Source organism: Microtus pennsylvanicus, chromosome X, assembly GCF_037038515.1.
Source record: "Microtus pennsylvanicus isolate mMicPen1 chromosome X, mMicPen1.hap1, whole genome shotgun sequence".
NCBI lineage: Eukaryota > Metazoa > Chordata > Mammalia > Rodentia > Cricetidae > Microtus > Microtus pennsylvanicus.
Window position 1 is genome coordinate 130,453,464 of NC_134601.1, and position 26,958 is coordinate 130,480,421.

Below are 26,958 nucleotides of genomic sequence, written 5' to 3' on the forward strand. Positions count from 1 at the left end.
TTTTTTTTAACTGGCCTAACAGGCCATCAACACAACAGCGCCCTCTACTGGTTCTGTGGTCCGTACTGCGCGGGTTCTATGAGCAGGAAAAAAAAGACCAACTTGAAGAATGAGGGGAAAAATCATTTTGAAACCTCTAAGGAAAAAAGGGCTTTATTCCCTAACAAAACAAACAATGAATTTTAAAAAACAGGTTTTGAGTGTAATGGTGGTTTCTAGAGAAAAGCGAAGAAGGGAGTATATGTTTAATGGGACTAAAAATGTTGGGAGATTGTATAATTAGGTGAATATATGGTAACACTATAGACCTAGTGCATATTTGGACATGGTTAAGATAATAGAAATTATGGAGTGTGCATTTTACCATAATCAAATATAAACAAACGGGGTGGGTATGTAGTTCAATTCGTCTAAGGAGAAATCAGGAATGATGGCAAATACGTATAATATCAGCACCTGGGAGGTGGAAGCAAAGGCTAAGAGTTCTCTAAGCCGCACTGAGACCCTGTCTCAAAGAAATGGGCAAAACTGAAAACCAATCTAGTTGTAGTATAAGTGGTCCAGAGGGATGGTAGCAGTCTAAGTTAAGACTTTATTACCTCAAGTAAAGTTTATCATAAATCAAACCTTCCTGAATTTACTGGAAATTTTAATTCCTGTCATTTTACAGAAATTATCAGTCATTTCTCTAAACTTGCTAAATATAGCTTTGAAACAACTTAATCTTAATTTTTATGCTGATATATTTGGTCTTACACACTTATAGAAATATGTATAAAAAGATTAAGAAAGTGTTAATTATTTTGACAAATGATATGGTCCTTAGTTTGAATGATATAAAAGCTGTAGTGTACAGCTGAATAGAGGACTAAATTGTCTTCATTTTCATTATTTTTTATGTAAGTTGGTGTTTTGCCTGCACATAGTGAGGGTGTTGGATCCCCTGGAACTGGAGTTACGGAGAGCTGTGCACTGCCATGTGGGTGCTGGGAACTGAACTCAGGTTCCCTGGAAGAGCAGCTAGTGTTCTTAACTGCTGCATCATCTGTCCAGCCCCTGCTGAGGAGTACTCGGTCCCCGGAAGACATTTGGCAATGTCTTGTGGTATTTTTGGTTATCACAACTGATGTGTAGAGAGTGCTACTCCCCATAGCCCTAGTTTAGGATATCACTAAATATTCTACTGTCAGGTCACAGTCACAAACAACAACAACAACAACAAAAATCCACCTGCAGAGGTCATCAACATCAAGTTTCAGAAATCTCGGGCCGGAGTCTTCTGATTTTGCTCACTTTTTCTCAAACTTGGCTGCAGCATTTCTTCCATCTGCCATTAAATTCCATTTCTTGCCAGTTCTAGTTTCTCTTGGAAGAGCACCCACACCCATAATTTCAGCTATTACTTGTACAATGCTGACTCCTGTATTATTACATTTTGGTAAAAATGTTCTGGTTCTAACCTATCTCTCAATATCCTCTTATTTTTGGATAAGATTTTCTGTTTTTATTAGTAGTGATTGATATGGTTATCTATAGTTATAGGGCTGAGTTGGGGGACATATTGAATGTAGGAAAGGCAAAAGGGGAAATGATGACATTAGATTTTAATCTTATTTTTTTTAATTTAAAAAAAAACATAGGGCCATTGAATTTTACCAAATCTCTGTTGGTACCTAACTTATGTAATAGGCTGTGCAGAATGGTTGGAGGAAGGTAGCCATCTTTGAGGTGTGAGGGAGCTCTGGCAGTAAGTGCTTTAAGTAAGTATCTTGAAGATGGCATAATTTTGCACATAAATAATCATAGCTAGAAAACAAATTCCAATAATTTAATTAATTATATACTGCAGAACTTGAGAACAGGAAAGTTTGTTAAAAGGGAATGCTCGTAACATTATGGGTTGAAGCTTCTTCATTAATGAGGCTAGAAGTGGGAAAGTGTGGTTTAGTTTGTGAACAAAGGGACAGAGACATAAAATTTATTGAGAGATGAAGATCAAAGAAACGCAGAAGCTTTTTCCCAGTTTTGTGGCACCTTCTGGTTACTCTTTCTGGTTTCTTACCATATAACATAGAATATGTCAACATGGCACAATAGTAAGATGAGTCATTGTTTTCCATAGCCCCAAGAAAGAAAGAAAATGTTGCCAATCAAACACCAAGTGCCACCAGTTGTCTGTTTTCAGAGAAATCTTGGATGTTGGAATGAGAAAAAAAATACAGTGAATTTTCAAGATGACAAAAAAATTTAAAACGATGGAGGAACCACAGTGGTCCTGGGTTGGATGACACATGTTGAATTTATTGGGCATCAATTTCCATAATCGGCTTGAAATTTAACAGTGTAGCAAATTAGTCAACATATTTATATACAGCTTTTTAGATGGTTGTACCCGCTTTCATGATTCTGTGATGTGTGTATAAAACTGCACTGTAAAATGCTTAATTTCTTTGGTTACAGCACCCCCGCGACCCTCCCACACACCCATTAATTAAGACATGCCCTGTTGGCAAGTTACAAGCAAATTGACATTTTAAAAATGAAACTGTACAAAACTCTCCGCAGTTAATTAAACTGTGGGAGAGATGTGCTAGATGTGCTGTGGAAAAGCTTTTTATTAACTGTGCTTTTTTTTTTTTTGCATTCCGTTCTCGTAGAAAGGTTAAAGTGGGATGGGGCACGGAGCGCTGCGGAGGCGGAGAAGGGATATACGTCTCAGGGATACAGGAAATACGGTAACAGCGAAACCAGGAGGAAGCCAGCCCCGTGCCTGGAGGGGATCCGCCATCTCAGATCTCTCGGCCTTGCCAGGGCCCACCAGAGAAAACTGACGCTCTGGTCCGGCCATACCTATGGGGGACCAACCTTGTGCCTCCGGGGGATCCACGCTCCCACCAGGAGAAACGCGGGAACCCAAGCCTCCAAGAAAGCGCTGTCTCCTGGCTCCGCGGTGGGATTATCCCGAAGGGACTCCCAGTGGAGGTAGTACCACTCTCCCCTCGGCGCCTCCTCCTGCATCTGATGGACTGAAGTCGCACCCTCCTCCTCCGGAGAAGTAGTGAAATAGATTTTTCCCAGCCTAAATCAGGTCAGATACTTTCTTTCTCATTTGGGACATCCAGGCTCTCTGGAACTTAATTGTGCTTTTCCCCAGCTGTTCTCTCTTTTCCTGTTCTTTCCACAAATTCAAAAAAAAAAAAAAAAAAAGAATAAGAAAAAGAAACAACTTATAGGCGTTGAATGGCTCTTTTACAAAGTACGCGTGGATGGAATGATTATTTGATTGCATTGAGTAGTTAAGATATTTCACGTGAGATAACTGAGTTTTTAAAGTAAACTGCAGTATTTTGATTTTCGTGACAGGCCACGGTGTAGCGAGGTACTAACAAAATGTTCCCTGCTCGATAAATTAAAACTGAATGGGAATTTACTATACTGTTCTCTCTACTTTTGTGTATATTGGATTTTTTTCCATTTAAATGGAAATGCTTAGTTCAAGAGCAAAGATGTGCGTAAGGCCTATGGCCTGTAAGATGAGCTCTGAGAACTAGGTTTTTTTTTTTTAATGTAAAATGGGATTTAGTAAGTGAAAACAAAAGTTACAAAATGATGCTCAAACCCAAGTACCATAAAAATGTGCTTGTCCGAGGTATTGAGACATCATGGATGGACCAAGTGACCGCTTGTTAGTAATGAGAGCCATCTAAGAGGAAGGGAAAACTTTGGGTGGGCCTTAAAGGGTGAGTGACATCTGCCATCTGAGATGGACTGCTATTTAGGCCTAGTGTTTCCAGGATGAAAGGCCCAGGGCAGGCTTGTTGTGAGGCAGCTTGCCTGTAATCCTGACTGTGTGAAAGAAATGAGCTACAGACTTTGACCATTTGCTAAGGAGTATGCAGTTTTTTCTCGAAGCAAGGAATATCATATCATAGGCGATTTCCAAACAAGCGCCATTTGTGTTTTAAGACTAATTCTTCCTTTCGGGAAAGTAATAGCCTGTTTAAATGAGCCTTATAGATTGTAAAAACAAACAAACAAACAAAAAAAGGCGGGGGGAACCCAGGTTTGACTCAAGTCTCATCAATCCTTCTTCATCGCGTGCGTTTCTGGAGTCCTTGCTGTGGTTAGGCCTTGCACAGGGAGATGCGGGGGCAGATGGCGAAGGCGCAGTGGCTGTTGCGTAGCAGGAGTGAAATAGATATTTAAGCAAGTTATGAATAACATTGGCAACTGTGGATCTTCTGGGTTTAGGTTTGTTGCTAAAGCATAAGAAAGGAAGGAGTTCCATTTCATCCGAAAGCAGCTGATCGTTAGTTATTCCATAGGCTTTTCCTCCCATGTGGGTTTTTTTTTTAAACCTCTATTCAAAGGCAAAATGTGATAATGCGGGCTATAGGGAGGGAGATGCTCACCTAGAAAACAAAGGAAGCTATTCAGGGCAAGAAGTGTGTAGGAGCTACGTAATTTCTCCCCAGTGATTTAAATCATAAAAAATTGTAATGGTGAATACTTGGTGAATTTTTTTTGTGTCCCATACATTTTCTAAAGGGTTTGATGTGTTAGAGTTTAATCACATAGCCACCAAAGGATGTCTGAATAAGGCCAGTAAGTTCCTAAGTTACTACCAGTGATGAGACACGTTGAGATTTGATTAAAAAGAAAATGCTTGGTTCCAGAGACTTGATGCTGTAAGCTGCTGTGCTGAACATGCCCCCTTATACTGCATACCTAATATTTAATAAGAATTGTGTCATTGAATTGGGAGCTGAAAGGAACGTAGGGAATTGGAAAAGTCGAGGGAAGATGAGTCAGACTCAATGTGGCAGACAGAATGACTTCACCTTGCTTCCTGTTTTCCAGTCGTTGAGAGGTTGCAGTATGATTCCATTTCCCTGGTGCGTTTGTAACACAGTTCACCCATTGACCACCATGAAGATCCTTGCCAACGCTACCCTGCTTTTGCTGGTGTCCCGCAGCTGGAAGTTGTGTTGCTAAAGGTAATCTTTTTGTTTTGTTTTTCTTTTTTTTTCTTTACTAAAAATGCATGTAAAGAAAGAAGAAAGGAATTGAAAATGACACGTTCAAAATAACTGACAAAACCCCAAAAGCTAGCATTAACGATAAAATTGAAACCATATGCACCAAAAACTAGCCAGGTAAATCTGTGAAGCACTTTAGTAAATTTACTGCTGATTAGTTTATCGTTTCTGCAAAGTGAGTCTTTTTAAAGCCCATTTTGTAATTGTTACTAGTGAAGGGGAAAATGATTTGTACTTTTATATTGATTTTATAACATGCATCCTTTCTGAATTATATTTTTCTAGTAATTTGTAGATTGTTTGGGGCTATTTGTAATTATATTGTATTGGCACTGTCTTTTTTACCAAAATGCATTGTTTTAGTTTGCCCAAGAAAATTTTTTTTGGGGGAGGGGGTGTTTTGAGACAGGGTTTCTCTGTGTAACAGCCCTGGCTGTCCTGGAACTCACTCTGTAGAACAGGCTGGCTTTGAACTCACAGAGCACTTCCTGTCTCCTGAGTGTTGGGATTAAAGGTGTGGGCAACCACCACCCAGCTGAAAATTAGTTAGTATTCACAGTTAGCTGGAGAGATGGATCAATGGTTAAGAACACTGCCTGCCCTTCCAAAGGTCCCGAGTTCAATTCCCAGCAACCACATGGTGGCTCACAACCGTCTGTAATGAGATCTGGTGCCCTGGTCAGTCGTCCTCCACAGCTTAGACCATGAAACCCAATATGGACAAGTTCAACAGAACCGCCATATACGGGCTGCCCATGCACGCTTCAGCATTGCCAGAGCATACATTTTATTCAATTCAATTTTCATAGTTTGCTGAGAAGACTTATTGTGAATGGTTATGGAGTTTTTTCCCCACCAAATATTTTGTCTATATCTACTTGCATAAGCATTTTCCCCATTTATATGACAATATGACAATGTGATAAGTTACAATAATTTTAATGAATTTCCTTCTTTTGGTTTTCACAAGGCTTTTTTATTTTGGGGGATGGGGATAGGACAGAGATTAGCCTCCTATATTGGTCTTCAGGAATCATCCGCTTTTTTGTGTGTTTTGTGTGTTTGTGTTTTGTTTTGTTTTTTGAGACAAGAGCTGTTACTGGATCCTGATGAGGATAGGCTGACTGGCCAGTAAGCCCAGGTGACCACTGTCCCTACCTCCCCAGCACTGGGATTACTAGCCTGGCCACCATGCCCAGCTTTTATTTAGGTGCTAGAGTTAGAATTTAGGTCTTTTTGCTTGAATAGTGAGCAGTTTGCTTACTGAGCCACCTCTCCAGCCCTGCTTTCTCCTTTAATTATTTAATCTATATTTCTTTTTCTTCTAGTTCCCTTTCATTTGTTCATTTTCTGATTTAATGAATTGAACTCTAGCTCATTAGTATTTCTTTTCTAAAAAGGTGAAAAACTACAAATTATTCTCTACCAGTTTGTAAGAATTTGCTTATTATTTTGTTATACTTTAACAATTATTGCTTTATGATGTCTAAATGATTTTTTAATTTGGCAATCTTATATGTGTGGGTGTTTTGCCTGCATGTAAATATGTATGCCTAATGCTTAGGGATGTCAGAGGAGAGCATTGGATCCTCTGGAACTGGAACTACAGATGGCTGTGAGTGGCCATGTGAGTTCTGGGAACTGAATTCGGCTCCTCTGCAAGAGCAACAAGTGCTCTTAACCGCTGAACCAGCATCTCTTCAGCCTCAGCTGAAGAGTTTTGCTTTTTAAATTTCCAGTTATTTATGCATTCTTTTTTAAATAATTGTATGATGAAACCATTCACCAAGCTATAAGTTAAGTTTTATTTTCTGCCACTTTAACATATTTTTAAACTTCCTTGCAGCAACAACAGAAAAGAAATTTACATATATGCTGTACATCTCAATAAAATTTGATAATATAAAGCTGTTTTTGCTAGGTATGGTGGCGCACACCTTTAATTCCGGTATCCAGGAGGCAGAGACAGGTGGATCTCTGAGTTTGAGGCCAGCCTAGTCTATAGAGTGAGTCAGGCTAGCCTGGGCTACATAGTGACACCTTGTCTACAAACAAAACAAAAACTGAAAGCTTTTTTTCTTTCTTCAATACAAAGATCATGGTTAGGATGTTTAATTGAAATCCACAGTTAAACCATGAGGATATTATAGAAAACCTCCCATATCTTTCTCCACATTTATCAGCAAGTATTTTGCCACATTTGCCCTACCATTCTTTCTTTCTGCCATCTAAAAGGAATTTGCAGCTATATTTCTGCTTTACTTCTTAATACTTCACTGTGTTCACTTGGAATAAATACTTTCTCATACATTATCTGTTTTTTTGGTTGAAGTTGTAGTCCAGGATGATGTGTTATACTTAGTTTTTTTTTTTTGTGTATGTGTGTGTGTCTTTCTAGTCCTTCATCAGGAAGTTTCTTCAGTTTCTTCAATCTTCTTTGTCTTTGTTGACATTGACAATTTTTCAAAATATAAGATAATTATTTTATAGAATGCTCCTCAATTTAGGTGTCAGTATCATTTCCTCCTTTTTATATTTTGATGATGTATGTTGGCAGGAAGACCTCAGAATTATATTAAGTTTTTCTCTGGGCATCATAGTCATAATTTGCTCATGATGCAGATGTCATATCCACATTGACTTCTTGATTAAGTTGCTGGGATTTTGTTGGATTAACCCTTTGTTTTCTCGTTACAGTCAATAATTTTTTTAAAAGATTTATTTATTTATTATGTATACAATATTCTGCCTGCATGTATGCCTGCAGGCCAGAAGAGGGCACTAGATCTCATTACAGATGGTTGTGAGCCACCATGTGGTTGCTGGGAATTGAACTCAGGACCTCCTGAAGAACAGCTAATGCTCTTAACCTCTGAGCCATCTCTCCATCCCCCAATAATTTTGCTCTGAATACTTGGAGATTGTGTATCTTTTCTGTTCCTTATCAAACTATCTTCTACTAGTTTTTGTATCTGTTGATTATTCTTGACTAAATGTTTTTACTATGACTACAGAATAATGAATTTCAAGCTCCATCATTTTTATTGCATTTACTAGTGTATATTCTACTTGAAGAGAAAGCTTTTCTGTATTTATTTATTATATTTAAACACCTAAATTTTTATGTTATTTTATAAATAGCTTGTTGCTATCATAATTATTTTACTCAGCTTGTTTTCTCTACCCTTTGGCATGGCACCATTCTTTGAGAGATATTTATTTTAACATTTCTTTTCTTCCTTACTTTCAGGCTCATCTTATATTTTCTACCCCATTGACCATTTCTCTATTTGACTGTGTTCCTGGGAGATCATATTTGCAAGCTGAGGTGTGGATCTATGGATCTTTTTTTTTAATCTTTTGTTATTTCACATTTAATTTTAGAGTACAAACATGGTTTCATAGTTGTTGAAATTTGCCGAATGTCTTAGAGAACTTAATGATTACTATTGCTTGTATGTTTGTAAGAGGTTTGTATATTCAGCCTGTTATAGGGGTCTATAAATATCTGCTAAATGTGTTACCGTGTTGTATAAGTCTCCTAGGTCTTAGTAAAGTCTAGGATACAACTTTTATCCTTTTTATGACCCTTTTCTTAAATCTTTCCTTAGAATCTATTTTGTTTGCAAGATTCCATTGTGGCAATGGCATTTGCTTTTCAGTTCTTTAATCTAGTCATCTTTCTGTTGAGATAGGGTCTTTCTATATAGCCCTGAGAGGCCTGGAACTCCCAGAGATCCTCCTGCCTCTGCCTTCTGAGTGCTAGGATTAAAGGCGTGTGCCACCATGCCTTGCCTCACTCATTTTTTTTTGCTATAAATCCTGTTTTCTTGCATTCTTTAGTTTGTTGTGAATTTAGGGCTCAAAGTACCAACTTTATTATATTACACTGCTATAGATCTGGTTAAATCAGAGTGCTGGCCAGCTGCATTTCTTCCCAGAGGCTCCAGAAGACAACTGGTTCTCTGCTCCTTAGGTTGTTGGTAGAACTGAGTTCCTTACAAAGCTAAGAGTGAGAGCCCCATTTCCTTGTTGGATGGCAGCTGACAGGTGTCCTCGGCTTTTAGAAGCCCTTCATTTGTGACCCTCTTTCATTGTCTTCAAAGCCAACTCTCAGTTGAGTCCCTCGCACACTTAAAACTTCTCTGTTTCTTTTTCTCATCCACCCTCTCTCTGCTCAGGTAGGAAAAGGATTTCTATGTTTAATATACAATCAGCCAAAGTATGCCACCCAGTTAATCCAGAGGAAATTCTTCTGTCTTCAAATCCGTAACCGAATTACATTACCAGAGTTCTTTTACCATGTAAAGCGATATAGTCGCCAGTCCTGAGAATTATGATGTGAACCCCTTTATGTACCTATTATTCTGCTTTCCACACATCCCATTATTGCAGTTAACCACAACCGTAATTCAGTGTTTGATAATCCATTCTTTCATTCAACCAGCAGAAATATTTTTTAAAACATATATTAAACATATATTAAAGCAAACATCTGTTATATTACAGACATTGTACCAGGTGCCCATACTGCCAAAATAAGATGTCTAACTCACCCACTAAAGCCATAAACCAGTTTGGTAAGTTTCGTAGGAATTAGCACATACTGCCGTTTAAGAGAATGCAAGAGGCTGTACTGCCTAGATGAGAAATACCAGGATGGATTTTTGTGTGCATCGATGTCTGTGCTGGGACTTAAAGAGTACTCTTGGGTATTAAGGCTGGGGAGTGGTAAAATGTATTAGTTACTTTCTGTTGCTCTGATAAAATACTATGATCAAAAACAACCCAAGGAAGAAGGGGTTTATTTTGGTTTAAGGTTCCAGAGAGACAATCCGTAATGGTGAGGAAGGCTTGTCAGCAGTCAGCTGGAGCAAGAGGCTGGCTGATCACATTTTATCCAGGAACAGAAAGCAGAGAAAGCTAACAGGAAGTGGGGCAAGGCTCTACACCCCCAATGGTCACTTCCCCCCCACTTCCTTGCTTCCTCCAGAAAGGCTCTAGATCAGAAAGGTTCCATAACATTTCCTGAAATCCAGGAGGTTGGCCCTGAACTCTTAAGCACCAATCCTGCCCAACCTCCCAAGTTTCTAGGATTACAGGCATGTGCCACCACGTCCATAACATTTCCGAACAGCACTAATCCACTGGGGACCAAGGGTCAAATATTGGGGACATTTCTCATTCAAACCATCATAAGGTCAAGTAGAGAATAAGTAGTGAGACTGTAATGACCAAAACTACAGAGCTCAGGCCAGCCTGTTCTTTTAGAGGACACAGGTAATAGTAGCTACGTCTGCAAGTCATGTAACTTCCTAGGATGTAGGGTGAATATGCAAATTTTGTGCTCTTTACTGAATGGTTTCCAGATAAATCAATAAGAAATATAAAGTCATTACAAACTTTTAAGGAAAACCAAATGTGGTAGCACACTCCTTTAATCCCAGCACTTGGAAGGAAGAGGCAGGTGGCTCTCTGTGAGTTCAAGATGAAACTGGTCTACATAGCAATGTCCAGGCTAGCCCAGGCTACATAGTCAGACCCTGCCTTAAAACAGGGTCTCTTATAAGGAGAGTGTTATGTTCATATACCAGTCTTCATGCAGAAGATAGCACAGGAAGATACTGGATTGAAAAGATAGTTAATAATGTGAAAACCCTTCAAGCAATAAAACTCCGAGCTTAGCCATTGATAGTTGAAATGAAATACAGAGAAATGGATTAAGAATGATTTTTGAAATATTGATCAGATAGTATATCAATCAGGATTTAGCCTGTGAAACATGATCAGTAGGAAATATGTAATAAGAAATGATATACAATTGTGGTGTATTGACTTGGGTCTGAAATCTGTAGAGTAGGTTCATGGGATGGCCCCCTGAAATTCTCCAGCTCAGGCTACAACTAAGATACATATTTCAGAGAAGTTTTATCTCTATTCTTCATGCCTATCAATTGACTAAATCAGATCTCTCAAGATTATCTCCCAGCTCCTTATTTAAAGCCAGCTGGTTGTAGATGTCAGCCACAAGAAAAGCAAAATACCTTCACAGCTGCCCTGGGACCGTAGATTCTAAGCTTGCCAACTAGCAACAAATGTTCGTGACAGATAAGAGTTCTGCATGAAGGAAGGCAGTTCTCAAGTTTCTGAATTTAGTATTGTGTGAATTCACTGTCTGAGGGACAGAATGCAATACATGGAATAATTTTCACTATTTTCAGTAAGCTCGCTAGGCAGAGAGATTCCTGGCAAGCTGGTAAAGCTCTGAGGTGACAAGAGCACTTTTGATAAGTAGGGTAAAATCTGCTATCAAGAGTGACCATTTAGGGCAAGGGAGCAAATTAGATACTCTAAAGCACAAATCCATAGAGAAAACTGTCTGAAATCAACTCTAAAATCACCGACATTTCAAGAGCAGCTGAGAAAGACGAACGAAGGGGATGTAGAGGGCAGGTCCTGGGAGAGTTTGCTGTCCAGATTTGAAAGAAAATTCAGGAAGCAACTGTCATATATGGCAAAGGGTTTAATATATTGGAATTTTTTTACTTTTGCCTTTTCACTTTTAACACAGCCTTGAGAATGATGTCTCTAATATATATATAACCACAATGTTTCTCTGCTTAAAATTCTTTACTGATTTCCTCATATCTACAATAAAATCTTAAATGGCTTGCAAGATTACATATGCCATGTCTCTCAAGCCTGATGTATTACCATGGAGCATTTCATCTTATACCAACGGCACAAAAGCCTTTCGTTGGATTTTTTTTCTTTTTCCTTTCATGGTTTTGTTTTGTTTTTTTCAGGACAGGGTTTCTCTTTGTAGTACTGGCTGACCTGCCTGGAACTTGCTTTGTAGACCAGGCTGGCCTCAAGCTGCCCAGCTTCATTGGATTCCTTATCCCACTATGATTCTCTTGAACTTCTTGTTACTTCAGGCTCATTTCATATTACATTTGGAACTCTGATGTCTCTGCAGTCTGCCTTACAAAGCTGCCTATCTGTCATGACCTCGGGGGATTTTACCCTAATTCCCTGACTGACCTCTTCTTCAAGAAGCCATTATTATTGCATCTTTGTAATCATCTTTATTTCTGGTTCCAGTATTTCTATTTGTTTGCACATATCAGATATCAAAATAGTAGACACACTCAGAAATTTCGGTGTTGTTAAGTTCCACCTTGTGGATTGTGAACGGTGGTGTGAACAGTACTGTGAACAACAGAGCTTTGCTGGGTCTACTTACTTCTCCCCTTTTTATTGAAAATAGACTTTTTTTCTAATACAGTTTCCCCTTCCTCTACTCCTCCTAGCTCCTCGCCACCTGCCCTCCCCTCTGGACCCACCCCCTTTCTCTCACTAGAAATAAACAGGCTTCTAAGAGATAACAACATAACAAAACAAAATACGATAAGCTAAAAACAAAGCTATCACATCCACATTGGATAAGACAAATCAACAGAAAGAAAAGATCCCGAAATAAAGCACAGGAGTCAGAGACCCACCAGTTCACAGACTCAGGATTTTCATAAAAACACTAAACTGGAAGCCATAGTATATACACAGAGGATCTGGTGCAGACCCGTGCAGTCCCTATGCGTGCTGCTTCAGTCTCTGTGAGTTCAGATGACTTTTGCTCACTTGATTTAGAGGGCTTTGTTCTTTTGGTGTCTTTCTGCCTCCTCTTTTCACGGGGTTCCCTGATCTCTGAGGGAGGGATTTGATGGAGATATCCCATTAGAGCTGTGCATTCAACGCCCCTCTCCCCACAATGTGTGGCTGTGGGTCTCGGATTTGTTTCCATCTGCTGCAGGAAGAAGCTTTTCTGATGATGGCTGAGTAAGGTATTGATCTATGAGTGTAGCAGAATGCCATTAGGAGTCATTTTATCCCTACTTTAAAAAGAGACCAGTAGAAGAGGTCCCATGGAAATCGCTGAACAACCCAGGCTGTTGCTAAGAGAGTAAGTTGTTCTTCACAAACTGACAGTGGGGCCTATTGCTGAAGACAACATACACGACTCATTGAACATGGAGAGGTCTAGCTGGTGCCTCCATTCTAGTGTCTTTGATATAGGAAGGCACACTCTACAGGCTACCAAAAGAGAAACTTAAAATCAACCCAGCCACTACCCAGCCATCAAATCCTTGATCTACAATCTGTCCTGGCTTCAAGACACACTAGTGCAATCATTTATGGCAAAGCTTCTGAGTGTAACCAGCCAGTGTCTGATTTGACTTAAGGCCCACTCTATGAGATGGAACCCATACCCAATACTTTTTGGGTGACTTGAGACTAGATAACCCAGAGACCTAGGGTAAAATAAAATACTACATTTCTTTATTATATTGAAATGCACAGTTGGCTTTGGGACCATCTCTGTCCCATTAAACTGTGCTGGTGACAAAATAAGGGTACAATGCAGACTCATCTTTTACCATCTTTAGGTCCTTTAGGCCTACTGCTGGATCAATGCCCTTGTACTTATTAGAGGGTTCTCAGATCAACAAGAGGCCTTTTGGTATTATGACCCTTCCCAGGAAGGAGGGAGTTCCTATTGTTTCTTCACTAGATATGTGAGTTACCGTCCATTCCAAAGCTCTGGAGCAAGGAAACATCCCCTTAGCATGAGCTGACCAAGTTTTTCCCCTCTTCACCTTCCGTGTCCCATTCTTTCCCTTCTGGCCCACTCCTAATTGATTAGAGAACAGAACAGGGCAGGGGAAATGCTCTAAAGAGAGATCTTGGGCCTTTCAGCTATCTGGTGGCCTTCTCTGGGCTCTCTGTTGATGGTCAGTCCATTTTCTGCACATGGGTGAGCTACCTGGTGCTCATATAAGAAACACCCGTGTCTTCTACCCTGTGGATGTCTTCCCTGGCCATTTGCTTGGCTGGGCTCAAGGTTACAGTATGGTCTCCAGCTGAATTCACAGGCCTGTCAGAAAGTAATCCTGCAGCAAAATTATGATCAAGCCAGTACTGTGACCAGCACTTTCTACTGTGGAGAGCTTCCTATGGGGTCACAGGGAACTACATGTGTGTGTTTTAACTTTAAAAAAATTTTTTCTTCTTGTAAGTTAGAGCAGGAACCAAGGGAGACTCAGAAGGCCAAAGGGAGGGGAAAGTCAAGCTGCTGCTTGAACAGGATTCCTGTGAGGCCCCTTACCCAACTAGTCCCTAGTTTCTTAGCCTCTTGTTCAGCACTTTCTTGGTCTTTGCTAGCAGTTGGAATGGTTCGAGGACCACATCAACAGATGGGCGGGGAAGGAGTTGTAGCTGTGATCTGTGACTATCCAGAGGAAAGTGTAAGTGGTGCCCATCAGTGGAAAGCACAGAGGAAATGCCAGTAGCATATGTCTTCTGGCTGACACTTTAACTGGACTTACCACAAGAAGGAAAGACACCTTGCTTCCACTGCTTGGGAGCACTCTGAGAAGGGAGAGACAGATATGGTGGTAGGCTCCCAGAGACAGAGGCCTGGAACTTCCAAGTACAAATGCCTAGCAATGCTACTGTTGTGTCCCTGCCCCCCACTGGTGTTCCTGTGAGGAAAGGAGCCACCCTGCCCAGCATGCCTGTAGCTCTCAGGATTGGTCACACCTGTTGATCTTCACAAAGGATACCAGTATCAATGGCCCAGTGCCTACGTCACTGGCCAATGACCTAACCCCACATGATTTAATGTTAAGGTTCACTGGCCTCCATGCTGCGACCTGTGTTGTCCTAGGGTTTCACCTTTGGAGGTGATGGGTCTCTAGAATACTAAGTGCATATAGAATACTATGCCAGGCAATGCTGGTATTTTCTTCAATATGACCAATGCTTTCTCTTCACTTGTACCTCCTTAGAGGCATAGGCCACACTGGGAATGCACAGAGCTTCTTGACAAATTTGAAAGTTGTCCTCCCAAGGCATTCTGGCATTTTTCTGTGGACTGAATTGAGAAATAAGCATTCTGCACATTCTTTACTGGAACAACAGTTAAATATGATGAGTCCAAAACCAGACTCACAAATAGTAGCAAATGTCTGTCATTCATCAACCACTGAGAGACTTTTCCTAAGTCTTGTATTAGATACAAGGCCACCACTTCAGCTGGGAAAGATAAGAGGAGGGAGAGACGTGCAGAGATCTGGACAAGTGAATGGTGGGATTCCCGCTTTCAATGTCGCACAATCTCTTTCAAAAATAATTAACTGTAATCTCTCTGCATCTTTTTTATGGTTTTTGTTCTACCATTTCAAATCATACTAAAGTGTGCATCGTATTCTTTACTTCCTTTGCTCCTTATATTTTGTGTGCATTGATGCTTTTCCTACTTGAGGAAAGGATTACTTTCTCTGACTTGTCTATATTGCCTGTGTAAGTTGACATTACTTGGTACAAATGAAAGTTTTTCACTTGTCCATCAGCCACAATGTGTTTCTTAACACTTTTTGTCTTTGCTTGTTTTCTGTATTGTTTTGGAAAACAAAGCAAAATACTAGTTCATAAAACATTGCATCATACATGAAGCATATAGTTCATTGATAGAAAACATGCCTATTTTGTAAGAGTCCCTGGGTTTGTTTCATAGCACCAAAACACCTCCTAAAATAAATACAAGACCCAGCGTATTATATTGTAAAATATTATATTTGGAAGGAAAATTTAAATCTATTTAGGAGGTTAGTGTAGCTTTTACTAAGGTCTCCAATGGAATTTTAAGTATAAATTCTTTAGATAGCCTCTTGCTATGGAGCCCAGGCTTGCCTGGAACTCATCACAGTGGGTTGCTTTCAGTCTCCTGATCTGACTACATTTACCTCCCAAGTGCTAGAATTCCAGTCATGTGTTACCACATCCTGCTTATAATTTGTTTTTGAACATGAAATACTACATTTAAAAGAGCTAAAGGTATTTTTTTTTAAAATTGTTTATATAACCTCATAATTGTGCTGATACGTAGCTATCAAATGTTTATTTCATGTTTCATAAATTTTAAGTAAAAGAGCCACTAGTTCTGTCTGAGGTCTGCCTCATGTAGAGACATGTAGAGAATGAATTATTATACCTATTTTAAGAGAGCACAGTTGGCCCTCCATCAAAGGCTCTGTGTTGATGGATTCAGTTAGCTCCAGCCCCGGTTAGCTCAAATGTCCTTTTGTTGCTATGGTTGTCCTATACTGTATTAGTAAATCTTTGATTGTTTTGCTGGTAGAATTTTTTATATGACTACTTAAACCATATAACAACTATTTGCATAACATTTATATTGTTTTAGGCATTGCAAGTAATCTATGATATTTATATATGAGAATGTAAGCATGCATGTCATTTATATGGAAATATGATGCCAATTTATACAAGGGAGTTAAATATTAACAGAGTTGGGGATCCATTTCCTGGCAGGTAGATAATTGGGGAAACTTGAAATTTGGTTTGCCTCATAATCCAACAGGCTGAGAATATATTTGGATATTTATGAAAACAATTGGAACCAGGTGGTAATAGCACATGCCATTACTCCCAGCAATCAGTAGGCAGAAGCAGATGGATCTCTTTGAGTTTGAGGCCTGTCTGGTCTATAGAGTGAGTTCTAGGACAGCCAAGACTACACAGAGAAACCCTGTCTCAAAAAACAATAAAAGGAAAACAATTGGAAAGATACTCCATGCCCTTCATTTAGAGAATTATTAAGTTGTAAAATCTTGTGGTATACTATTATATACATATTCAAAAGAGCATATTAAATCTATAATATATACTAAATGTAAAATGATAAGTAATGAAAACATTGCATAATAATGTATATTATATAAACTCATTTTAATAACAAATGGGAAACCTACATATTTGTCAATATATCTGTTTATGATGATTATAAAAATGGGAGCATGTTCTCTAGACTACATCTGTCAACCTGCAAAGATTAGAAATGGGACTTATTGGGAAAAAATTACTAAACTTTTCTTTCTCTTGTTTTTTTAGACATAGGGTCTTACTTAGCCAGCCTAATTATCCTGTCTCAACTTCCCAAATGCTGAGATTACAGGCATGTATGCACTACACCCAGCTTCTAATCTTGTCTTTATACATTTTATATTTTATCCCTTATTACTATACCTATCTTAAAATAATTTTAATGAAACTTTTAAGCTTGTATATAAAGGAAGAAATCATAAACAATATGAAGTCAGTTGATACACACTCCGGTTACATTAATGCACACATACAAATGTGTATAATGAATAATTCATTAATTACTCCTAATAACTTATCAAATAGTCCTGTCTTTTAGTAAAAAAAACATGAATTAAAAGAATGGACAGGTTATGGAAGACAGAATGTATGTGGTCAACCACGATGAATGACTTTGTGCATTCTTTACTGGAAGTCAAAAGGCAGTTGAATCTGTTGAAATCAAAACTGAACATACAAACAGGAGCCACCCCCATTCTGTCATAAATCAACCGTTGTGGAACTCCTCATTTGTACTAACTATATCATACTCAATGCCATTCAACAACTGAATGATTAAAGAAGTTAACATTGTGATATAATGTAAAGTAACATTGTGAACCAATAAAATATTGAGGTAAGCCAGTTTTTATAAAGAATGTTTATGAAGTGAACTTGGTGGGTGTGGTGGTGTATACCATAATCTCAGCACTTGGGAAACAGAGACAAGAGGGAAATCCCCAATTTTACAAATTCACTATTAGTTCATTCTATTTGTAGTAGTCAAAATTCTTGGGAGATGGCTCAGTGGGTAAAGTGCTTGCTGCATGAGTGTGAAGCCCTGAGTTCGAGTCCCCATAAACCAGGTAAAACTGGGTGTGGAACCACACATCTGTAATCTCAGCACTCCTACGCCAAGATGGGAGGTGAATCCTTGGAAGCTTGTGGGCCAGCTAGCCTGGCCTCCGCACCTGTGACCAACAGAGAGACCCTGTGTCAGACAAGGTGGAAGGTGAGAACCAACATCTGAGATTATCTTCTGACATCCATATGCACATCATGGAACATATACACCCACATGTGAATGCATACACACACATGCACACACACACACACACACACACACACACACACACACACACACACCCTATTAACACACAAAAGATGAATTCTCCATAATCCTCAGATTTATAAATGATGCCAAATATATAATATGTGAATTACATACAATGAAAGTATAAACAGTTGAAAGATTTTTTAACAGCATCAGCATTTTTCCAGGTATGTATTTTGACCTGTCTTTCATTTGTGGAGTTGATGAAAGTGACCCTATGTAAGAATAAATCGACTTTATTGTTTTTCCTAAGTAAAAGTTGCAATCACACTCAATGCCATTTAACAGAGGAATAATTTAATAGGTAATATTGCCATATAATAGAATGAGACAACTGAAACAGTGAGACAAGTTAATTTTTATAACGAAATATTATTAAGGGAGCAGGGCATAATGGTACACACCCATAATCCCTGCACTTGGGAAACAGGCAGGGGGGAAATTCTGAGTTTGAGACTAGCCCTGGCTGTACAGTGGTAGTGAAATATTATCACAAAAAGAAAAACAGCTAGAACTTAAATGGGTAAAAAATTAGTGAAGAAGTATATAAATTGATGATGTAATTCATATTCCAAACTCCAAATTTAAAATACTGTATTGTAACCACCATGTATGTATATGTACATACATACAAACATACATAGACAATGGTAAAGAAGTAATTGATGCTGATGTTTTTATCTGGAGATACAGGGAAATCTGAGGAATGGTAAAAGTCTGGTGACAAGAAAGTTTCTATTTATATTGTTTAAATATGAATTTTCTAAAGAACATAAGAAGGTAGTCAAGAGCGGTGAAGCAGCACTGGTCCTAGGAAAGCAAGAGCCGCTGAAATAGGCATTCCAGCAATTCTCTGGGAGAAAATTTCACTAAGGGTAGTAGAGACATCTGATCTCGTTGACACAAAAGCTTTCTTTTACATTCAAACACATTAGGTACCGAGCACTAGCAGATTATCAGGACCCTATGATCTGTTTCTCCGATAGCCTGTTTAGAAGGGGATCTGAAGCATTGCCTTCTGAACACGTGTTTGACCTGTATAATTGCATTTCTCATTGTAAATGAATATGTTTCTCTTTTTATATCTTTCAGTATTATGATGTAATGACTGTGATTTCACCTCCAGAATTTGGATGAATTTAGGACGTGGGCAAGATCGGGTTGTATACTTCTAGGACTGAAGGCCATGGTGTGTGTGGATCATGGTAAACTCACCAAAGCAAGCCCTTGACATGGTCCTGCAGAAGCCAATCATTGCTCTCTTTTGTTGACACCCAGTCTTTGCTCTATTGCATTAAAGCTTCATAAATGCATTGATGTCCAAATAAATTTTGTCTTGTTGCTGTGTTATAGCTATGTGACAATTATCACTAAATTTTGAGTTTGAATTAAGTATCATGTGAAAATTCTAAATATAAACTAGTTCTAAAATTAGTCCCCAAATTTGATCTTTTTCTACAGATGGCCATCTAATCATCACAGTAGTATGACTATGGCAGGAAAGGCATGGGTAGGTAAAAACTTAAGAGTTAGCTTGCCAGTAAGCTACATTAACTGACAGTTGATTTATGCCGTATTATGCCTGGAGTCCACATTTTAACTATTTTCTTCGTCAAGATGGTTTGTGGGCTTGTTTTTCTAATTTGCTACTTCTTAAATGGCCAGAATTAAATACAGTGAGTATCCTAATTACAAATATTTATAGGCATTGTGTGGTAAAATCACACATAATATGGTAAAACTTTAATTGCATATTTTTACACTTGACATAGTTAATGAATTGCTCATTAATTATTCATGATTAGGGGTTTAAGTAGCTGAATGCTAAAGCACTTGCCTAACACAGCAGGTCCCCGGATTAGTCCTCCAAAGTGCCAGAGCCTAAACTAGGAATACTGCCAACAAGGGTTTGGGGGAGGGATTAGAGAGTCACAGGAAAATTGTGTATGTACTATAACAACTGTAAGACAGAGGTATAAGAAGGAGAATTCTGTCTTCTGAATTATAATAATGGAAAAGTACTTTTTTCTAAGTACACAGCATATCCGAAAGCAACATATAAACATGCCTATAGGTTAGTATATATAATGATCACATAATTTATTCAAGTAATAGTTAAAGCTGAAAAATATTTTTGAAAAGGTGTGAAATGTATTTGATTCTGAACACTGAAATCAGTCATTGCCCCAGAAGCAAGGGATCTGAAAAAAAAATCACAAATACACTGATAATTATTTCTATTCCATGCACAATTAATACATTCTGAGCAAGGACATTAAAAACCCTGTATCTCATTGCCCTTTAGAGCTTTAAAACTGTTGAAGGAGCACAAAAACTACAAACAGAAATCATGGACTTCTTGAACCCAATGATAACTGGTGATAGGCATGTCATGGGCCAAAGACTCAACAGTGTCCAGATGATGCCAGTTTCTGAAATATGCAGTGTAATCTGTATCCGAGTTCACGTTGCCTTCAGAAGTTCCAAGATGATATGAAGGTCATAGAAAAGTGATGGAACTCAAAAAGCCAAAACATTTCCAGGTTATCTTATTTTTCCAGATATGAAAATTTAGTACAGAAGTACAATGAGCAAAATGGTGAATGATAGACATATTGATTAATGAAATCAAATCAGCAACCTAGAAACAAGCTGTCATTTTTATGGACAATTTCTGAAAGGTTACCAAGGAAGGCTAAAAAGAATGGTGTTTTCACCAGATGGTGCTGCGACTGGTGACCATCCACATACAAAAGAATGAAGCTAAATACCCACCTGACACGCATTCAAAACTTAACCTCAAATATATCAAAGACAACAGCCCAATGGCTACATTATAAAATTCTTGGAAAGAAACAGGTGTATTTGTCAGCTCAAATTATCTATTTTAGATTTTGTGCAAAAAGAACAAGTTACAATGAGAAATGTGAGTAATCTTGATATTATAATTACATATGTTATTTTAGTCAAAAAATTAAAGGATTATTTCAAAGAGCACAATGAGGAGAGGAAAGTGGTGGGTTGGAGACTTCTAGCATTTTCCTATATCTGCTATATTAAAATAAAGCAGAGGTTTGTCTTCAAGGAGAGGTGGTGACGTGGAAAAGTACTTGAGTACTTGAGCAAGAATAGAGGCCAGGAAATCCAGAGATATTGGATGTTAAATTTATAAAAGAAACAACAATAGAGACTAGGGGTGGTGACGCGTTCCTCGTTCCACCCCTTCGAAACAGGATTTCTCTGTGTAGCCTTGGCAGTACTGGAACTCGCTCTGTAGATCAGACCAGCCTTGAACTCAGAGATCTGCTTGCCGAGTGCTGGGATTAAAGGTGTACGCCACTGCCTCTGCCACCACCAACTTTAATGCATGCCTTTAATCCGAGCACTTGAGAGATAGGTTCTGTGAGTTCCGGAAACGATGTCTCAGAAAACCGGGGCTGGGGGGGACAACCTTGCATTGACGTTTGATCACAACCTAGGCAAGAAGTTCAAAATATTCTTCAGTGGGACAGTGGGGCTGTAAATTGAAGTGTCCCAGTGAACTTCACAGTTCTTGCATTCTGCAAAAATACAGTTTGAAAAACAAAATGAGCCACTAGTGGTTGGGGTGGCAAGGTGGTGGTGCACCTCCTTTAATCCCAGCACCCGGAAGGCAGAGGCAGGCAGATCTCTGTGAGTTCAAGGCCAGCCTGGTCTACAGAGTTAGTTCCAGGACAGCCAGGGCTACACAGAGAAACCCTGTCTTTGAAACCCCATTCCACCCCCCCACCCCCACCCACCAAAAAAAAGAAAAGAAAAAGGCAGCGAGGAGGCTGGGCACTTGTGACCTACATAGATGTCGAACACTGGAGGAGTTCCCTGAACTCTCTGCTTGCTCGCTGGTACAGTGCTACAGAATCCTAAAGAGGGGTCTTACCATCAAACCTAAGGATCAGAGGTACTTTCATTTATGTGCCTCCAAGTCCCAACCACCTCTCTTTACAGGTTGAGACTAAGCTGAGGGTGTGGGCCCCAAGAAACTTGTGACTTGCATGCAGGCTCACATACACAAGGGCACGGCAGACGTTTCTTCCATTGTGAAACATCTGAGAACCTCTTGGAAGCAGCAAACACAGGGCTGACACGGATCTCTGCACCAGGCCCTCTGCGTATACAAAGTAAGCACATCTTAGTTTTCATAGTAAAAGAATAAGAGAAGAGAAAAAAGAAAGGTCTTCCTGTTATATGAATACACACACACACACACACACACACACACACACACACACACATATATATATCACAATATCACACTCATTAAGTTACACTTTGCTCTTTAACTACTCCTGAAGTTGCAGCTAACATTTGTAACCACCACCTACTACCTATCCTCTTAGTCTTCATCAAGCACAATAGCTGGTCATAGTTCTTAAACTAGTAGGTTGACATAAAATATCATTTCAAAATGTCTGAGTAGTCCTGCTTGGGTTGGCTTGTACTTTTACCCTGAATTTAATTATAAGTCGCTTTCCTTAAAAAAGTTTCCAATATTTTACACAAGCTCTTCTGTACCCGAATTATAGCCTAGCAGTCGAGTCTGCGAGAATCACTGGCTTTAGCCAGGATAATATCTTTCTTCTTTCACTGTTAGTTCAGAGGCATGAGGAACTCAAATTGAATGATTATAGTATCTCTTAGTAGAAGGCATTCTATTACTTTCTCTAGAAACAAAAGCTTCTAGGCCAGTAGGATATAAAACACATGGTAATAGGAAGTAAAACATTTGTTAAGTGGATCACTACAGGTGGTTCCACTATCATTTCCAGCCCTTTATTTCTGAACCTGCAAATCCTGACTCAGAGAAGTAACACTATATGATGGCCATGGATTCGGAGCATATGTGGTCTTCTGGAGGACCCCATTCCACCACTGCATGTTACTGCCACCTAGATGGTCCTGCAACTGAATCTTCAAAATAATATCCCATTGTCCTATGTTGGAGGACATTGGCTATAAGATAGCGAACATGGTATTTAATCTCAAAATGAGTAATTAAATGGGTCCAGAGTCTTATCTTTCTATGCCAGTTCACTGTAGGGTACACTTCTTAAAGCAATAGCCTCATTTTAAGAGATAAAATTTAGTTTATTAGATGTAGGAACCATGACTATTTGGGTGACTCCCGTTATTTGCCTATGCATTTTAAATCTGCGTGAACCCCACCATGCATATGCTTACTTCCGTTTGATGATAGACAGTTTTGTGTATGTACATATATTCATTTCATGACAAGAAACTCATCACATCAAACTTGGTGGCCTATATTTATACATTCAGTTTCAATGAATGCAGGCCAAGCACTATATCTAGAAAGATGGATAGTTATCTTGTTTCAAAGGTTCTCCACGATGGGACATATATAAAAACCTGCCAAAGACTTCAAACAGCATCCTTTCCAATCATAGAGAATTTCATCAAGCACCATATTCATTATGATGAATAAGGTTCACATAGCAGAGCAACTTGTAAAACAATCTATGTCTGTTTTAAAGCCTTTCTTTGGTCAACACAAAGCCAGAAACTCCTTGGATTATACTTACTAAATGGAAAGAGTTATACATTTTGATAAAGAATATTTTGCCTACAACACCTCAATGAGATCATGAGGCATGCTCTCCTTTTTTGGTTCCTAGAGGAACCAGATGAAATTTCATTCATTCCTGCAAGTGTGTCTTGACAATCTTCCCAAAATTGATCTGTTGATACATATTTAGTCAAACAACTAAACTATTCATCTTCCCATCCAACTTTATGCTTTCTTCCCACCTCCACCTTTATACCCTACAACCATAATACCCATTGTTCACAAGTTCTATGTGTAGTTCTACTTGAAGAAATCATAGAGCTCTAGTAGTTATTTCATAGTTTATTACAATGCACCACCAGTCATACTTTATCTGTCAATTACTTCACTTGTAGGGTCTTGGTAGAATTTGATTATGGATAACCCTCTAGAAAAAGAGATGGGTAATAGGGCTATACCTTTAGGGAAACGAGTGTTGTCTTGTTTGAGATTACCATTTTTTCAAGGAATGGAAGATCAAAATTAGTTAGTATTCAGGCATCTGTACTGGCCTGCACTTGGGGTACTAACAGGGTAAATCCTCAGCTGTAGGAACTATGAGCACTTTTTGTGCACATTGGCTACATTACCTTATAAAAGGCCGGCCTTGCCCACCTCCTCTCCTCTCCTCTCCTCTCCTCTCCTCTCCTCTCCTCTCCTCTCCTCTCCTCTCCTCTCCTCTCCTCTCCTCTCCTCTCCTCTCCTCTCCTCTCCTCTCCTCTCCTCTCCTCTCCTCTCCTCTCCTCTCCTCTCCACGCCTCGCCTCGCCTCGCCTCCCTTCTCCCTCTCCTCTCCCTTTCCTGTCCTCTCCTCTTCCTCTCCACTCCTCTAACCTCACCTCTCCTATACTCTCTCCCTCTCTTCTCTCCCTCTCCTTTACTCTCCATCTCTTATCCTCTCCTCTCCCCTCCCCTCCTCTCTCCTGTCCTCTCCCCTCCCCTCCTGTCCTCTCCCCTCCTCTCCCCTCCCCTCCCCTTGTTCCTCCCTTTGCTCCCCTCCCCTTTTCTCCCCTCCCCTCTCCTCTTTTCTCCTCTCCTCTCCTATCCCCTCCTCTCCCCTAGTCCCTCTTTTCTCCCCTCATCCCTCTCCTCTCCTCTCCACTCCCCTCCCATCCCCTCCCCTTGTCCCTCCCTTTGCTCCCCTCCCCTTTCCTCCCCTCCCCTTGTCCCTCCCTTTGCTCCCCTCCCCTTTCCTCCCCTCCCCTCTCCTTTTTTCTCCTCTCCCCTAGTCCCTCTTTTCTCCCCTTGTCCCTCTCCTCCCCTCCCGTCCTCTTCCCTCCCCTCCTCTCCTCTCCCCTCCTCTTCCATCCCCTCCCCTTGTCCCTCCCTTTGCTCCCCTCTCCTCCCCTTTCCTCCCCTCTCCACTTTTTTCCTCTCCTCTCCTCTTTTTCTCCTTTTCTCTCCTCTCCCCTCCCTTCTCCGCTCCTGTTTCCTCCTCTTTCTTTCCCCACCTCTCATCTGTTCTCCTCCCCTCTCCCTCTCCTTTCCTTTTCTCTCCTCTCCCTCTCCTTCTTCTCTACTCTCTTTCTTCTTTCTCTCTCCTATCATCTCCTCTCCTTCTCGTTTCTTTTCTCTCTCCCCTCCTCTCCTCTCCCTCTCCTCTCCTCTTATCTCTCAGCTCTCTCCTCTCTCCTTTCCTCTTCTCTCCCTCTCTCCTCTCCTCTCCCCTCCTCTTCTTTCTTCTCTTTCCTCTACACTCCGCTCCTCTCCTCTTTCTTCTCCCCCTTTCTCCCTCACCTCTCCATTTATCACCGTCTCCTCTTCTTTTCTCCTCTCGTCTCTGTCTCCCAACTCATCGTCTCTCCCTCTCCTCAACTGTCCTCTCTTCTCCTTTCCTTTCCTCTCCTCTCCCCTCTCCACTCCTCTCTTCTCCTTTCCCTCTCGTTTCCTCACTTCTCCCTCTTTTCTCCCCTCACCTCTCCTTTCCTTTCCCTCACCCTCTCCTCTCCACTGCCTCTTCTCTCCAATCCTCTCCTCCCCCACTGCTCTCCCTCTATCTCTTCTTTCCTCTTCCTCTCATTTCCTATTTCTCTCTCCTCTTTACCTCTCATCTCCTCTCCCCTCGTCACTCCTTTCCCTCTCCTCTTAACTCCTCTAGTCTCTCTCTCTTCTTCTTTCCTCTGCCTCTCCTCTACTTCTCCTCTCTCTCATCTCCCTCACCTCTCCTATCCTCTCCTTCTCTCCTCTACTTCACTGCTCTATACTCCTCTCCTCTCATCAGCTTTCCTCTCACCTCCCTCTCATCTTCGTTCCTCTTCCTCTCACCTATTTTTCCTCTGCCTGTCCTCTCTTCCTCTCCTCTCCTTTCATCTTCCTCTCCGCTTCTTTCCCTTTCCTTTCCTCCCATCCCCTCTCCTTTCGTTTCTCTCTCTTCTCCTCTTCTCCACTACTCTGCTCTCATCTTCTCTCTTCTAACTCTCCTTTGCTTCTCCTCTACTTCTCCTCTTGCTCTCCTCTCTCTTACCTCTCTTCTCCTGTCTCTCTCCTGTTCATCTCCCTTCCTATCCCCTCCCCTTTTGTCACCTCTTCTCTTTCCCTCTCCTCTCCTCTCTTCTCCTCTCTTCCCCACTCCCTCTCCTCTTCCTCTATTCTTCTCTTTTGCTCTCCTCTCCTTTTCCCACTTCTCTCCTCTCCTCACCTCTTCCTCTCCTTTCCCTCTCTGCTCCTCTTCCCTCCCTGCCCTTTCCTCTTCTCTGATCTCCTCTCACTCACCACTCCTCTTCTTTCCTCTGCTCCTCTCCCTCACCTCTCCATCTCCTTTCCCTCTTCTCTCCTCACCCCTCCCTCTCCTCATGTCTCCCTCTCTTCTATTTCTCCCTTCTTCTCCCTCTCTTCTCCTTTTGTCTCCTCTCTTCACTCTCCTTTCCTCTCACTCTCCTATCCTCTTTTCTCTTCCCCTCTCCTTTCTCCCTCCCCTCTCTTCTTCTCTCATCTCTATCCTCTCCACTACTCTCCTCTCCTTGCAGTCTCCTCTCCTCCCTTTCTTCTGCTTTTCTCACTCCCTCTCCTCTTCTTCTCCTTGCCTCTCCTCTCTATTCTCCTCTCCCCCTCGTCTCTTCTTTCATCTCCCTCTCCTCTCCTCTCCTCTCCTCTCCTCTCCTCTCCTCTCCTCTCCTCTCCTCTCCTCTCCTCTCCTCTCCTCTCCTCTCCTCTCCTCTCTCCTCCTCTCTCTTCTCCTCTCCCTCTCCTCTCCTTTCCTTTCCTCTCCCTCTCCTCTCCTTCCTCTCCTCTCTCTCTCCTTCTCCTCTCCCCTCCCTCTCCACT

At 40.5% G+C, this 26,958-nt stretch overlaps 1 protein-coding gene across 5 annotated transcripts; it reads left to right on the forward strand.

Moving 5' to 3' along the window:
- The first annotated feature begins 2,725 nt into the window (after positions 1 to 2,725).
- Positions 2,726 to 19,445, forward strand: Nbdy (negative regulator of P-body association). 5 transcript variants are annotated; one of them, XM_075957196.1, is made up of 5 exons: positions 2,726 to 3,088; positions 4,861 to 4,997; positions 8,290 to 8,367; positions 9,549 to 9,619; positions 19,186 to 19,445. In XM_075957196.1, exon 1 carries the CDS (start codon positions 2,853 to 2,855, stop codon positions 3,057 to 3,059), a length of 207 nt encoding a protein of 68 aa, XP_075813311.1. In that variant the 5' UTR covers positions 2,726 to 2,852; the 3' UTR covers positions 3,060 to 3,088; positions 4,861 to 4,997; positions 8,290 to 8,367; positions 9,549 to 9,619; positions 19,186 to 19,445. The 5 variants fall into 5 exon arrangements, with proteins under 5 accessions (XP_075813311.1, XP_075813313.1, XP_075813314.1 ...); XM_075957198.1 differs by lacking the exon at positions 9,549 to 9,619; XM_075957199.1 differs by lacking the exon at positions 8,290 to 8,367.
- Positions 19,446 to 26,958: the final 7,513 nt, after the last annotated feature.